The 15,851-nt window shown below is 48.6% G+C and overlaps 1 protein-coding gene across 2 annotated transcripts in view; it reads left to right on the top strand.

Annotated features, from left to right (window-relative positions):
* ATP7B (ATPase copper transporting beta) overlaps positions 1-15,528 on the top strand; it is a 78,995-nt gene extending 63,467 nt beyond the window's left edge. The window contains exons 14-22 of one of the 2 annotated variants that reach the window (XM_012466215.2): positions 1,305-1,487; positions 2,292-2,454; positions 3,616-3,759; positions 5,305-5,447; positions 6,826-7,029; positions 7,112-7,229; positions 9,060-9,162; positions 9,722-10,004; positions 13,845-15,528. In XM_012466215.2, coding sequence (XP_012321638.1) covers positions 1,305-1,487; positions 2,292-2,454; positions 3,616-3,759; positions 5,305-5,447; positions 6,826-7,029; positions 7,112-7,229; positions 9,060-9,162; positions 9,722-9,995 — 1,332 coding nt within the window. In that variant the 3' untranslated portion in view covers positions 9,996-10,004; positions 13,845-15,528. Of the gene's footprint in view, positions 1-1,304; positions 1,488-2,291; positions 2,455-3,615; positions 3,760-5,304; positions 5,448-6,825; positions 7,030-7,111; positions 7,230-9,059; positions 9,163-9,721; positions 13,804-13,844 lie in introns of those variants that run through there. The other variant, XM_012466214.2, reaches the window with a different exon arrangement.
* The last annotated feature ends 323 nt before the right edge of the window (positions 15,529-15,851 follow it).

Raw genomic sequence — 15,851 nt, 5'->3', positions numbered from 1 at the left:
CACTCAGGTAGCCAGGCTCCAGGACAAAAGCCCTACCGTGACATCTGTGGGATTAGTGGTGGGTCCTGTGACCCTGGGAAGCGAAGAGCGTGTGATAGTGTTTGTGAAGAGTCTTCCTTTTGCTCAACTTACCAACCTCTTGTCTTCCACACTTCCACATATTTAATCAGCATTTGTTGGGCACTTGCTGTGTGTGGGCCCTGCACTGGGTCCTGGCGATGGTCATGGTTTCCAACTGCCAAGGAGCCCACCAGGTTAGCAGGAAAGACAGAAAGTGAAAAAGTAAATAGCAAAGCTGGGTGAGTATTGCAAGTATTATGAGGTGGTGCTTGATGCCTTGGGGACACTTGAACAGGGGCCAGTCCTAGACTCAGGGACGAGGGCGCTACAGGTGTTCAGGGAAGGGAATGTGAATGTTCATCTGAGACCTTACAGTTGAGTGGGAGCCAGACAATGGACCTGGGGAGGAATGTTCCAGAATGGGCCAGCAGGTGGAAAGGACCTGTGGAGGTGGAGCTTTCCTGCCCCACTGTATCCCCAGCACCTAGCCCGAGACATCGAGAACATTCAGAAGTTATTTGTTGAATGAGCAAATGAGAAACTGGAAGAAAATCATTGAGAGAGAGGAACTGGAGATGAGGCCGTTGAGGGAGGGGCCAGAATACAAAGGCCGAAGGTTTAGTCAAGGGTTCTGAACATCAGCCTAGAAGCCATGTGGACGATGGCACACCTACGTGATGTGACCAGATCGTGTATTGTGAAGATCATTCTGGCTGCAGAGTGAAGGGTGCACTGAAAGCTGGCAAGAATCCCTGGAGGAAGATGAGTTAAGTGTGTTGAAGGACGGCCACCACTCAGCAGCAGAAACAAGAAGCTGAATTATTGTTTGCTTGGAAGGGAGAACCCTGCTTGTGGGACATGGTCTGAACAGAGCAACCTGCTGGCCTTAAACGGGTTCGAATTATACACTGTCCCTCAGGGTCCTGACCCCTGACCTGATGTGAGGAAGTCTGTGGATGGTGTCACCGTCTGGGGGACAATGCTGTGCCATCTCCTGTACAGCCAAATGAGGATTTCTGGCTTTGCCTGGTCAAGGTCAAGCCTCAGGGTGACTGGTTTGACTGGGCACATAGGGAAGTGGGAGTTGTTGAACCCCGAGATTGATGACAGAGGATCACGTTAGGGAGCTGTGCAGATGTCTTGTTTCCTGCCTGAGGCAGGTTGGGTGAAGTTCTGCCTCAGGACTATGACTGTGGAAGACCCCATCTGTACTGTGGTCACTAAGTTGTGGTTGTTTTTGGCAGATAAATACTGTGATGTTCGACAAGACTGGCACCATTACCCATGGGGTCCCCAGGGTCATGCGGGTGCTCCTGCTGGGGGACGTGGCCACACTGCCCCTCAGGAAGGTTCTGGCTGTGGTGGGGACTGCAGAGGCCAGCAGTGAACACCCCTTGGGCGTGGCAGTCACCAAATACTGTAAAGAGGTACGTGGCCCTGCCCTCCCTGCCAGTGCTTCTTTAGTCCTCATCACGCCCTTCTCTCCTGGCTGCCCGAGGAGGCCTTCACTGTGTGGTCTGGAAAACCACTTAGAAGGCCCCTCTGTAGCAGGCGGAGACAGGGCTCACAGTCAGCCCTTGCCACAGTTCCAGGTTATCACAAAGGGATGTCAGTGTCACTGGCATTTGCTGAACATCACCAGGCGTCAGACTCAGGAGAACAACAGGAGTGGGATGTGAACTCTACCCTTTGGGAGTGCAGCCTGGGGAGGTCGGGCAGTCTAGAAACCCCAGCCATTCTTTTCCCCTGCCACCTTGTCTCCTCCTCCTCCAGGGTCTGATACACGAGCAGTTATCTCTTAATAGCCTCAAATCGCTTTGTTAACACTAATTATTCCATTGTTTTTATGAAGTTATGTGCAACATAAAATTCACATCTTCCTCTCTTTGGCACCTGCACTCCTCTTTAATTTAAGGTGGATTGCTTTTTTCCTTTCCACTTGGCAACCTGTCCGCTATCATGAGGCACCCATCCGGGGAAAGATTTCAGGCTGTTTAGTCTCATTCAACTTAACAGCTATAATATCTTTACTAAGGGAGGGAGAAATAATTACAAGTTACTAGTCTCTGTCTTAACCTTTCCCATCCATCCCACCTCCCTCCCCTCCTATCAGTTCCCGCTTTCTGCTGCTCTCTTGCCACCTTCACCCCATGTCCCTGTCCTGCCTCCCTCCCTCTCACTTCACCCCTCACGGCTTACAGGTTCCTCTCCCTCTCTTTCCACCTTCACAGGAACTTGGAACAGAGACATTGGGATACTGCACAGACTTCCAGGCGGTGCCAGGCTGTGGAATTGGGTGCAAAGTCAGCAACGTGGAAGGCATCCTGGCCCACAGTGGGCGCCCTCTGAGTGCCAGTCTCCTGAATGAGGCTGGCAGCCTTCCTGAAGAAAAAGGTATTGCTGGCCTTTGTCTCTGCAGCTGGTTCAATGTAGAGGTGGGTCAAACCACAGAGAGTCCCATGCCTAGCAGTGATTGCTTCTGCTGTGCGACAGACGGTTCATGGCTGAGGCACCCATGCCGGCCTCCCCACCCCTAGGAAAGCCTGCATTTTCTCTCATGTTCTTGGATGCATCTAAATTTTGATGCTTATGGCTGCCTTAAATTCATGGAGCATTGCTTAGCTGATCCATGATTTTGATTCTCCTGTTTCTTATCCCAAATGTGTCTTGCTTCTCATAAGCTACAGAGTAGGCAGGTGGGAATTCTCCTTTTGTTCTTCCTGTTTCCATCCTGTGTGGTAGAACTCTGACAATATTTACAGAGCTGGCAGAAAAAGTCAGGGGAAACAGAGGGAAATGGTCTGCCCAAGCCAGGAAGGGACACTGCTTGGAGTGACAACTGCTTTTGAAGGATGGCCTTTCTTATTCTCAAAGTAGCTTGCCAGCTACCAGCATAAAAGGTAGAAAACAAAACCCATGACCAATGTTTTTCCTAAGTGTTGGTAGTGAAATTGTGACTTAGACTGTGTGGTTTTAAGCCATCCATCACCTTCCAGCCGTTTAAAACCCCAGGATGGCCTTTCCATGAGAGCCTGGCTGTGCAGTGACACCTCAGTTAGCAGCACACACTGTTAGAAAGTGACAGGTGAGAGACGCATCAGCTTCAGGAGTTGCAGTTTTAAACATTTCATATAGACTTGTCTGATTATTTGTTGATTCACGTGGGGTCATCTATACCAAGCAGTAATGAATGTAGTCGACACTTGCTTTGTGTGCTGGGGAAATAACTAAGTGCTTGTAATCCCTGCAGAAAAAGAATCAGTGGATACCTCTAAGACAAAGACAGACATTGCCTTATGCTTAATATGTTTATACCATTTCCACCCATATAGCATGTACTATTAATGCCCCATCTTAATTCATACCCACATGTCCTACAAATTAATTTTACTTTTTTTTTTTCTTGTCCTAAAGGATGCTGTCACAAGAGGTGCTTACTAGGTTACAGTTTTTCAGAACGGTTAAGTTGATATATTGCTATTAAAAGGATTGCATGGTTTTCAGTTTATAGTGAAATTAGACTATTTAGGAATAACCACAGCCTCTTTTGAATAGATGCAGCCCCTCAGACCTTCTCTGTGCTGATTGGAAACCGCGAATGGCTGAGGCGAAACGGCTTAACCATTTCCAGTGATGTCAGTGACGCTATGACAGACCATGAGATGAAAGGACAGACGGCCATCCTGGTGGCTATTGACGGTATCTCCTGCTTCTGCCTTCCTTCCACTCTCTCAGAAATGCGGTTTTCTGTAGATATCAGGCAAAAGAGTCCTCCTTTAAAAAAGAAATGAAAACAAACAAAAACCTTCCTCTCTTTAATTTCAGGCCTGTTTTCCAAAAGATTGTCTTTTTGTCTTTTCGTTCTTTCCCACTGTCTCCATCTTGGCCCCAGAGCCAGCTGTGGTCTGGCCTCAGTCTTCTTGACCTTGGAATTCTAAACTGTCTTTGTTACCATTGTTGCTCTTGTCCAGGTGGGCAGTTCAGAGTCATCCTTCTCATTCATCCCTGCAGACAGAGCAGGAAACAGGTTTAACTACAGGACACCTTTAAATAATGAGATCCATGCTGCTCTTCTCTGTCTACTTTATTAATTAATTATTATTATTATTAGGCCAAGTTTTGCTCTTGTCACCAAGGCTGGAGTGCAGTGGTGCAATCTCGGCTTACTGCAACCTCCACCTCCTGGGTTCAAGCGATTCTCCTGCTGCAGCCTCCTGAGTAGCAGAGATTACAGGCACCTGCCAGCATGCCTGGCTAATTTTTGTATTTTTAGTAGAGATGGGGTTTCACCAGGCTGATCTCAAACTCCTGACCTTAGGTGATCTGCCCACCTCGGCCTCCTAAAGTGCTGGGATTACAGGCGTGAGCCACCGTGTCCGGCCCTTCTGTCTGTGCTTTTTACAGACTGGTTGTGCACAGAGTACAGGTCTCAAGACTGCATGTGTTTTAATTCCATCCTGGGCTTTACATCCCAGAGAAAGTAGAGTCTTTACTTTGTTAATATATGTTTCTGCTAATAGAAGTAACAGTATATTCAAGCAAGAAATAAAATTTATGACACCACATTTTGAATGCTCCAGCCAAATATGTCTTCCTCTCACATTCTCTCTTTTTTTTTCAATTTTTTCCAAGTCTTTGTAAATCCACAGTTTCCTCAGCTGTCAAACCAGAATTGGCACAACTAAAGGAGTCGTGCCCTCTCATAGGTCATCCCTCACTCTGTTCTCATTCACACTTCAGCCCTAAAAGCCTTACTGCTTCTATAACTAAAGATACACTAACAGCAAAATGCTGCAGAAATGTTTTCTGTAGGAAAAGGCAAAGGAAGGATTGATTTTCTAGTTTGGACAGTTATCACTTTAAATGACATCTGTTATATTTCTCAAATTTTAGTAGCTAATGTGTATTGAATATTTATTTCAAGCCAGGCACCTTGCAAAATGTCATACATTCTCCTTGCAGAAAGTTTGGAAATTTCAGCTATAAAGAAGAAAATGAAATTACTCATAATCCTATTCTTCAGGGAGCCACTGCAAAGATTTTAATTATATTGCTTCTAGACTTTTGTGCACGTCTGTAAATGTGTGTACTTTTTAAAAAGCCAAAAAACCTCATGGTATTATATATAATCTGGTGTTTTGTTTTTTGCACATAACATTGTGTGATGAGAACATTGCAAGTGTGGTATCTCTGTGCGAGGTGCCCTATCCTGTGTAGCTGCTGATGCTGGCTGGTTTGCCCCAGGTGTGCTCTGTGGGATGATTGCTATCGCAGATGCTGTCAAGCAGGAGGCCGCCCTGGCTGTGCACACGCTGCAGAGCATGGGTGTAGATGTGGTTCTGATCACGGGGGACAACCGGAAGACAGCCAGAGCCATTGCCACCCAGGTACAGCCCTTTAATGTTGCAAACTGTGTAAAGCTCATAGTAGCAGTTAGAGGCAAAAGTAAGCACCAGCTGGCCCAGCGCTCAGCGGTACTCCTGCTCTTTCCCCCTCGCTGGCTGCTTTTCTCTCCATGTGCGTCATTCTGTGGCCATGCAGTGTCCCACGAGTGCTGTGCTGCTGTGCAGAGATCTTATCCCTAGGGCCTGAGCGCATGCATCCTGGAAAAAGGAATTCTAGTGTTCTCTAACCTTTTCCTAGTCTTTGCGATGGAAAAAGTTTGTGGCTTAAGGGCTAAGATAGGCATTTTCTAATTTTTATGTTAAGGGAAGATTTTGCCAGCTTAGCTCTTCTTACTGGGGCACCGAGATAAGTGACTCGGTCCTGAGCAGTTCTCCAGCAGCCCTTGGTACTGAGTTTGGGCTGTGAGGACAGCACCACTGGAGGGCCGCCTGGCTCCCCACACAGCAGTGGCTCCAGTTTAGATTCCTAGGAATTATGCCCCTCCAAATGTGTGCAGAGCTCTAGTCATCTGAAAGCCTCATTGTGTCCCATGAGGGAAGCAGCAGGACCCCTGTTTTCCATGGTCCTCCTTGCTAACAATGGACCTATCGAGTGTCCTTCCCCCATTTCCTGGCTAACACTTGTTCATCTGTTCAACAGACACTTACGAAACACCACGAATGCAACAGGCAGGCGTGGGGCCAGGCTCTGTGAGGAGTGAAAGGGGCTCTGCCCTTGAGGGGCTTATGGTCCTGTGGGAAGGTGGACCAGGGACAGGACATAGATCTGAGAAATGGGAGAGGGTCTAGGAAAGGGAAACTGCACCTTCCAGGACAGAACCAGCAGCAGGAGCATTTCCCAGGGGCACAGAGTAGCAAGGCGATTGGAGATGCTGCAGGGAGCTGAATGGTGTTGTCGAGTGTGACACCAGCTGCAGGCCATCAGGCAGAGGCCAGACCCTGGGACCCTGAGGGCCTCGGAAGCAGACCCCAGGGAGTGAGCTGCCCTCCTCTGGGAGGTGTGTGGGGTCCACTGGAGGATGTGAGGCAGGAGAGTAGGAACTTGGCTGCACAGATGCTTTGGAAAGACTGTGGAGGCAGCACATGGAGAAGAGAGCTGGGGGACTAAGCGGTGGACAGGGAGACCAGCAAGGGGGCTGTTTGCACATCCAGGAAAGGACGGGTCCTAAACCAGTGCAGGGTGTTGGGGCGGGAGCCAGGGAGAAGCTGGCCTTATGACAGCAAACCTGCAGGGTATAGTTGACCAACATCACTGACTGGACCCAGAGGCCGAGGGCAGAGGGGGCAAGGGTAACTTGGGGTTTCTGCTGCAGTCTGATACCTTTTGCCAACACCAGGCATTGCCTTCCTTTCCTCTTAGGTTGGCATCAACAAAGTCTTTGCAGAGGTACTGCCTTCCCACAAGGTGGCCAAGGTCCAGGAGCTTCAGAACGAAGGGAAGAAAGTCGCCATGGTGGGAGATGGGGTCAATGACTCCCCGGCCTTGGCCCAGGCAGACATGGGCGTTGCCATTGGCACCGGCACAGATGTGGCCATTGAGGCAGCCGATGTCGTCCTCATCAGAGTGAGCACAGCTGCAGCCAGGCTGTGGGAGCTGGGAGGGCGATGGGCAGACCCCTTCCTCACCGTGTGCCCCTCTTCCTCAGAATGATTTGCTGGACGTGGTGGCTAGCATTCACCTTTCCAAGAGGACAGTCCGGAGGATACGCATCAACCTGGTCCTGGCACTGATTTATAACCTGGTTGGGATACCTATCGCGGCAGGTAGGCAGCTCTTACCCACTGTGCTTCAGGCGTGCCCAGAAAGGCCTCTCCCTCCTGGGTTCCTGCTGAGGTTAGTGAGTGGCTTACTCACTGGCTGGCTGGAGGCGTTTTAGAAAGCCTGGTTTTGTTATGTCCCCTGCTTTATATGTCTCTAAAGGTAAATGAGAAACTGCTGAGAGGACCCGAAGCCTTCATCCACTCTGGTCCTTTCTAAAAAGCTAGTGGAGATTCTTGGCTATATTTTCTGAGCCATTTGTTAAGACATATAGTCTGAGAATTAGTCATTAGTAAGAACTATGAGGCACCTGCTACATGCTAGGAACATTTTTTTTTGAGATGGAGTGTCACTCTTGTCGCCCAGCCTGGAGTGCAGTGGCACAATCTCGGCTCACTGCAACCTCCACCTCCTGAGTTCAAGCAATACTCCTGCCTCAGCCTCCCGAGTAGCTGGAATTACAGGCATGTGCCACTATGCCCAGCTAGTTTTGTATTTTTAGTAGAGATGGGGTTTCACCATGTTGGCCAGGCTCGAGCTCCTGACCTCAGATGATCTGCTCGCCTTGGCCTTGCAAAGTGTGAGCCACTGCACCCGGCCATGCTAGGCACAATTACTGGTGTTTCAGAACCTTATATTGGACATTAATCCTGCTCTGTTTCACTCTGATTTACACAGATGATCATGGAAAGAAATGGCTTTTTGTCCAGGCATGCTGTCTCATGCCTGTAATCCCAACACTTTGGCAGGCTAAGGCAGGAGAATCACTTGAGCTCAGGAGTTCAAGACTCGCCTGGACAACATAGAGTCCCCCTTTATATAACATTTTAAAATTAGCTGGGTACGGTAGCATACACCTTAGTCCCATCTGGGAGTACAGAGGCTGCGGCAGGAGGATGTATTGAGTCCAGGAGCTGGAGGCGGCAGTGAGCCATGATCATACCACTGCGCTCTAGCCTGGGCAAGAGTGAAACTCTCAGAAAAGGAAAAAAGGAAAATAAATGGATTTTTCTGCTTTGTAATTCCTCCTCCTTCCCCCTCCCCAGCAACTGCCTCTCTCCTGCCCTCTATTCCATGGAACATGGCAGGGAAAAGTTCCAGACCTTTCTGCAAGGCAGTTCTCCTCCATGGGCTTAGGAGAGATCAAGTTTGTAAACTCAGCATTCCTGCCTGGATCTCCCTTATGTCTGAGTGGTTAGTGATGACGTGTGTAACAGGGCCTTAGCCTCCTGAGCCCAGTGAGTCAGGCAGGTTTATTTCCTGTCCCCAGAGTCAGCTCAGGAGCTTCATTCCCCCAGTGTGTGTGCCTCTGCCACGCAAAATTGACCATACCTGTCTCCTGACCCTGTCCTGGGACCCAGCTCTCATTCCTCTTTTAAAGATGTTATGAAGCCCTGGAGTCAACATCATCTGCTAGACAAGGGCTGTGGCCATCAGCCGTGATTATCCTCTGCAGGACTGTGGCTGCAGGATGGGCTGCTGGCTCCCTCACCTCCTGCCGCTTTTCTCCTCCCCCTGTGCCCGCCCCTCCCACTCCCTGTGCTTTGCCACTCCCCTGGAGCTGGCCCTGAAATGGGATGCCATCTGTGGGTGGTTCTGGGAACATCAGGGCGAGTGGAAGAGAGTCAGGCCCACTCAACAGCGCCCCACACCCATCTTTCTAGGAAGCCTCGCTTCGGGGGGCCTGTGGGCAAGACCCATCAGCAGGGGCTTCCAAGCATGCCAGGAGGAGACCTCCATGGGGGCCGCTGAGGGTGGGGCCAGCCCGGTGCTGGAGGTCCTCTCCTGGCTCCTCTCCCAGGCCTAGGTGTGAGTGTGAGTTCTTTCTTCCCCAGGTGTCTTCATGCCCATCGGCATTGTGCTGCAGCCCTGGATGGGCTCGGCGGCCATGGCAGCCTCCTCCGTGTCTGTGGTGCTCTCATCCCTGCAGCTCAAGTGGTGAGTCCCCGCAGGTGGGGCGTCTGTGAGAGGCTCCCAGGAGGCCCTGTCACTCTGCATGCTCAGGGCACAGTGGGGCTTGCCTCTCACTCCCCATTCATTTGCCTGGGATAAATGCTGCAGTGGAAGCCCACATGGAACCAGGTATGCATGTGTGTGACTTAGCACTGTAAGCAGGCAGTTCACTGCTGTGCAGCCTCGTGCCAGGCTGCCCTTACTCTGCCACTCAAGGGCTGTTATGTGAACATCATGCAGACATGGGTCCCTGTGTATTATTTATCATTTTTTCCTTTAAACAAAATGTTCACTTATTTATGAGTCCATTCATTTAACAAAAGTTAGTGGCAGCCTACAATGCATAAGGCATTTGCTTAGGAAGTTTCTAAATCAGTTGAGCTTTCCTGGAACCATAGGGAGTTTAATGCCCTTTTCCTTTGAAACTCTTGAGGTTTTATACTGAATGTTATGAAAAGATGGATGAGAGGCCTTCACCAGGTTAGGAAAAAAAAGAGCCTTGTATCTAGAATGGTTCAGATGCTGTTGCATTCTTGCTTTCCAGCTATAAGAAGCCTGACCTGGAAAGGTACGAGGCACAGGTGCACGGCCGCATGAAGCCCCTGACGGCATCCCAGGTCAGTGTGCACATCGGCATGGATGACAGGCGGAGGGACTCCCCCAGGGCCACACCGTGGGACCAGGTCAGCTATGTCAGCCAGGTGTCGCTGTCCTCCCTGACGTCTGACAAGCCATCTCGGCACAGCGCTGCAGTGGATGACAGTGGGGACAAGTGGTCTCTGCTCCTGAATGACAGGGATGAGGAGCAGTACATCTGATGGCTCCAGGTGGGCAGGCCCAGGGCGGGGACTTGCCTCCACTCACCACAAGCCAAGCAGGACAGCCAGCAGCAGGATGGGTAGAGCTAGCCTCCAGCTTTGGGGACTTCCACTCCCTGGACATGTCCGGTCACCCCGCCCTGTGATGCGTGGCCTTGTCTGAGTGGAGCTGGCCTTGGCCTGGAGAGGATGTTCCTGCCTGCTTCCTGGCCTCACTGGGCCATCAGCATGAGCTTTGTCTTGGACTCTAGTCCTTGCCTGTAGGACTGTAGAAGATGAGAGGTGAGCCACCCTCCTCACAGACCTCTCCTGGAGTATTTAGGATGACTACTATGAAATGGAGAACAGTTTCATCAGGACCAAAAAACCTCACTGGGCCTTTCCAGAGAACCACAGACCTCACTGTCAGGCTCTTTCTGATGACGCCTGTGTGCCTCATGTTTCTGAGGCCACAGTTTACCTCAAGTGTGACTGTTGCTTTCTGCCTGCACAGTCTGTTCCTTTTCTGTCCTGTGTGCTTTCACTGGGGACCCCGTGTGACCCTGCCTATCACCTAGGAGGGCAGGACCAATGTCCTTGTGGTCCCTGCTGCTGCTCTCAGGCGCTTCTCCGATGCTCTGGAGTGTGCATTTCAGCCTGAATCTGCTTCCTGGCATGCACATCCCCAGCCAAGGAGCTTGCCACATCCTCCTTCAAATAGAGGCGAGTTCTTTCTTGCTTAAGGGCCCCTTCTCTGTGGAGTAGGGGCTTCTCAAGAGAGTGTCGTTGCTGACCAGCTGGAGTGAGGGTCTCAGAGCCTGACCTGAATGTCCAGCCTCGGCTTCCTGTGGAGCCTAGGTGCTCACAATTCAGGGCATCCTTCTATGTCCCTGCCCAGCCTGTGGTGCTCAAAACAGGTGCCCCATGGGAGATGTATGTGTGCAGGAGCCTCCTTGCATGGCCCCAGGAGCTTCGTTTTCACGGTCTTCTGTGTGACTGTCACCTTGTGGGGTCCAGTAGAGCATTCATGTCACTAGTGTCTGGCGTTGTGTGGCTTGGAGGAAACAGTGCTGCCCAAATAGGAGGAAAGCACAGCCTCCCTGAGCCTGCCTTCTGCACGCTGCCGAGGGGCCTCAGGAAAGGAGTGGCCACAGCTCCACTGTTTACCTGACAGTGGCTCTCAGAGCAGCAGAAGGGGTCCAGTAATTGACTCTGAAATTGGTGGCGATTGACAGAACTTCCACTCCCTTGGAGTGAACTAGTAGAGTTGGATTAAATTCTGAGTGAAACTCTTGTCTCCCACACAAGATAGTTGTAGTTATTTTTTTGAGTGTCCATTACTTGCCAAAGGACATGTTAGCAGCGCTTTTGATAGATTACCTCTAATCTTCCAGCAAACCAGCAAGGTAGCTATGACTGTCCACATTTTACAGGCAAGGAAACAGGCTCCAAGAAGGTGAGGACCTCACCCAGGATCACATAGCCAGTGGACGTGCCATGTCTGTCAGCTCTGAAGGCTTTACTCTAATTGTCCTTTTGCCTTGAATAGAAATTTGCCTTATAAGAATAAAAAAGAAAAAGGTCTTTGCCTCCTGGAAGAACAAATCTACCAGGTGATCTAGTAATTATTTCAACTCAGAATGCAGTTGATTCACCTTGGATGGTTAGTTTCACCTTTTACGTATAGTTTTTGTGGGGTTTTATTTTATGAAATCCAAGCACACCATTCATTGTGTTTTCATTGTTTTCAGCCCCAGCGGATTTCTGCTCTCCATCCATAATTGTGTCCTGTCTTTATGCCTGCTTGGGAAATGTCGTTTCCTGACCAGGCTGATCATTATCTAAAGAATCTAATTCTGTTGATTTTTAAAACTTTTAGGACCATAAACATTGTGTTCATCTATGGACCTGGAAATATTTATATAATTTTATAGAAAATAACCTTTTAGATGGTCAAAGTATAAGGAATTTTTTTGTCAGATAACCATTTCTACTTCAAAAACATTCCATGCAATATTAGAATAAAGTTCCTGTCATTCCTCTAAAAATCTGCCTGTGAGTGAGATGCATGGCCAGAGGCCAGTGCCATCCTGTCTTCACGAGGGTGTCTGTGAGGCGCTGGCTTGGCTTGATGTCTTTTTAGGGGGCAGAGGAGTGTGGGATTTTAACAGCAGGGGATATGAGGGTGGCCAGAGCCCGCTTTATCTGCTATCCCCAGCGCTCGTGTGAGCCCCTCTTGCTAATGCAGGCCTGCCTCAGTGGCGTGTGGGGAGAATGCTGAAAGGCAGCCCCTGTCAAAGTCCCTACCCCCCTGGGTCGGACACAGGCCTAAATTATGGCATCGTTTGCACCCCTCTGTTCTAGGGCGAGTGTCTGCAAAAGGCTGTTCTCAAACACACTCAACCAGGAGGGATATGTTTGGGTTTCTTGGCCTTGAGGGAGTGGGTCAGGAGTAGGAGCAGAAAAATCTTGACTAGCGGGCTCTGCTGGGAAAGCTCTGTGGGCATCTTGGGGTGGCTGGGGGCATAAGTGAGCCATGCCTAAAGGGAGTTGACAGTGTAATCTTCACCCACACCAGGACACTTTGAAGAGTGGAAGAAGGCACTATGAATAGTTATGCCAGAACAACTGGCCTAAACTGGGACTATCCAGGCAAACTGGGACATGTGCTCGCCTTCCTCCAAAGGGAAATAGACATTGTGAAGTCTCCACTGTCACAAACTACCTACTTTAGAACCTTGCCCGATTGTAGGTTCCAGAGACATGCTGGTGGCATAGTCCTTTATCACATTTCAAGGCTCCCCCCCATATCCACATCTTGGTACTGGCACTGTGGAATTATTGAGGTGATTATCTCGTGGCTCAATGTGACTTCATAGCTAGATGGCCAGCCCCTCCCTCCAGCACACCCTGGAGGACTTCATGCCACGCGTACCTGACTTTTTCCAGATGCCTGGGTACAGAAATTTCATGTTTGTGTATATCCCATTGTGAAAAGTGAGGGTTGATACCACCTTAGGAAGGGATCCCATTTCTTTAGAAGATAGATACTTTCTAAAACTTGAGCACATTTTCCTGATATATTCCTCAGGCAGAATAAATCACAGCGTCTCTATTAACTTTTAGTCTTTAAGACCTTAATGAAGAATTGTGATGGGATTACCTTTTTAATAAACAAATGCAGTAATTTTCATCTTTTTCCGAAAATGACATCTGGAAATTGACATGTTAGAAAATAGATTCTCAAATTATTTTGCTAGATTACCAAGGAATCAAGATTAATAAAGATGGCTTTTATTTTTTATAAATCCAGCGTAGACCAAAATCAGGCAATCAAATAGTGTAATTAGAAAGAGATTATTTGAATTGCAGAAGGACTTTTTTTAGCTCTAAAAAAATTATGACAGTTTTAGTAGGTAAATTTCCTAATGTGTATACAATTGAGTTAGACACTTTTTATTTGCATAATTTTTTTTGAGATGGAGTCTTGCTCTGTCGCCAGGCTGGAGTACAGTGGCGCGATCTTGGCTCACTGCAACCTCAGCCTCCGGGGTTCAAGCGATTGTCCTGCCTCAGCCTCCTGAGTAGCTGGGATTACAGGCACACGCCACCATGCCCAGCTAATTTTTGTGTTTTTAGTAGATACAGGGTTTCACCATGTTGGCCAGGATGGTCTCGATCTCTTGACCTGTTGACTTGCCCACCTCAGCCTCCGAAAGTGTTGGGATTACAGGCGAGAGCCACCGCGCCCGGCCTGCATACATTTTTCTTAATTGAATCTTTGTTTGTTTTGTTTTTTTTTAAAGGAACATTTGTGCAAAGAAATACTTTAAGCAACCACTCATGCTGACTCTCAATTTCCCTTTGCAGATTACCTTGATTTGTGAGGAAGCTGATTTGGTATTGGAAAGTATTGTGGAGCTGGGAGGAATGAAACTGCTCTATTTCCTCATTTTCAAACTCACCTTGGGCAGGCATGTAAACACTATTGTCCAGGTTTTCATTCCAGAGAGAGATGTCTACTTTGCTATTTTTCTTTGTGTGAAGACAATGACAGTGGTTGAAATTACAGGACAGAATATGAGAATGCTAAGTAATGCTGTGAAATCCAGAATCTCCTTTATTCAAGAAGATGAATAAACAGAGATGTAAAACCATCCAAGGGCTCAAATGAAAAGAATTGATGGAAATTTAACATTTTTGCCCTTTGAAATGGAGATGGCTATTAATTGTTCTCAATATAAACATAATAACTGCTTATAGCAAAAAATTAAGCATACAGAAATGCAGAAAGTGGGGGGAAAGGGCTAATACTCCCTTCCCACCCCAAAAGGAAAGCCCATGAACATGATTTCATGGAGGGATGTCCTTTGTGGATGGACCATATTGGGACACAGAGGGAGGAAAGCCTTCCTGCTCTTCGTTAACCAACACCTGACCAAGTGGCAGCCATCTGAGACAGGTGTGCAGTGGCCTCAGAGAGACCTGTTGAAAGTGAATCCAGGTCCTCCTGGTAAGGTCAGGGGACAGACAATGCTCAAATACCTCCAGGCTGCTGAGTGCTGGGAGCCTGGGCAGGTTCTGTCACTCATCTTGCCTGTCTGGCCCTCACAATGGCACTAAGAGCTATTTGCATAACTGTCCCATTTCCACAGATGGGACCAAGCCTCAGGTTGTTCAGCTGACTGTCCAGGACACAGCAGGGGCGTTCAAACCCATTTGGCACTGGCACTAAAGCCTATAATCTGTTATGCTTCCTCTGGAAAGCTCCCTCCTCTCAAAGCTGAATGCTGGTGCTTTCCTTAGGAGGAGAATCTGTGCTTCCTCAGCATCCCTTGGTCACCTTACATGGGCAAGAAAGGTGTCTTTTGGCAGGATGGTGTGGTTTATCTCAAGAGCCACCAGGTGTCTCTCTGACCAAAACAACCTCCTAGTTGGCAGCTGGAGCCAAATCATCATTTTTTATGCATCTACAAATTCAAATAATCAGAATGAAAACATGGGAGAGGGGAAGAGCATGAGGCCGGAGGTTAGCCCTGCCATGGGATGCTACAATATAAGCAACACCTGCACTTGCAGCCCAGGATTGCAGAGCCTCAGACCTGCATTTAGTGCAGAGGACGAGTTGGGATGACTCGACAGTCACCACATTTCTCTTTATCATCATGTGCATCTGAGCTTCATGTTAAATATTCTTGCAAGTTTGGATAACCTTTTTGAAGGCTTGAATATTTTTTTAAAAGAAAAGGTTTCTAAAGGGCTCACAGTATTTTTGATGGCTCCAAAGATCTATGTTCTGTCTCCTGTGTTTGCCTTAGGTCTACGGGACTCCACCTCAACCCCCTGCGCAGAAGTCTGTCTTCAGCAGTTGATTACAAAGCTGGTACCCTGGTAGCTCAGAAAACAGATCCTCACCAAAGCCCCAGGGGCCACTTTACCTGCTCTAGACCTCTGTTTTCTCATCTGTTTGATAAGAATGGCCCTCGTGACTATCCTGAGCTAGGGGATGCAAGGGGCAGTCCACAGGAAACCCACACGCAAAGGCAAGGTATGCGGTGGTCACAGGTGATCTCAACAGGCAGTGAATGTGTCGTGCACCCAGGTCATCCTACCTCTTCGCAATCAAGTACAATCAGGGCCTCAGCCTTCTCATCTACACAAATGGGGATAATAATAGTTCCTGTCTCACAGCACTGCCATGAGGGTATGATGAGGTTGTCTGAGTAAAGCACTTAAAATAGTGCCTGGAACATCCAGAGTGCTCAGCAAATGCTGGCGGCTGTTGTCATCATTGCTGTTATGAGTGATGATGTCTGTATTCTAGAAAGAAACATCTCAGCCTTTCTTCCCGGAGCAGGTAAAAGCTATCTTTGTATG

This window comes from Aotus nancymaae, unplaced genomic scaffold (genome assembly GCF_030222135.1).
Source record: "Aotus nancymaae isolate 86718 unplaced genomic scaffold, 86718_ANA_hifiasm-v0.15.2.pri h1tg000009l, whole genome shotgun sequence".
In the NCBI taxonomy this organism is placed as follows: domain Eukaryota; kingdom Metazoa; phylum Chordata; class Mammalia; order Primates; family Aotidae; genus Aotus; species Aotus nancymaae.
The sequence above is the reverse complement of the archived record's forward strand: the minus strand, read 5'-3'. Positions and strand labels throughout refer to the sequence as shown.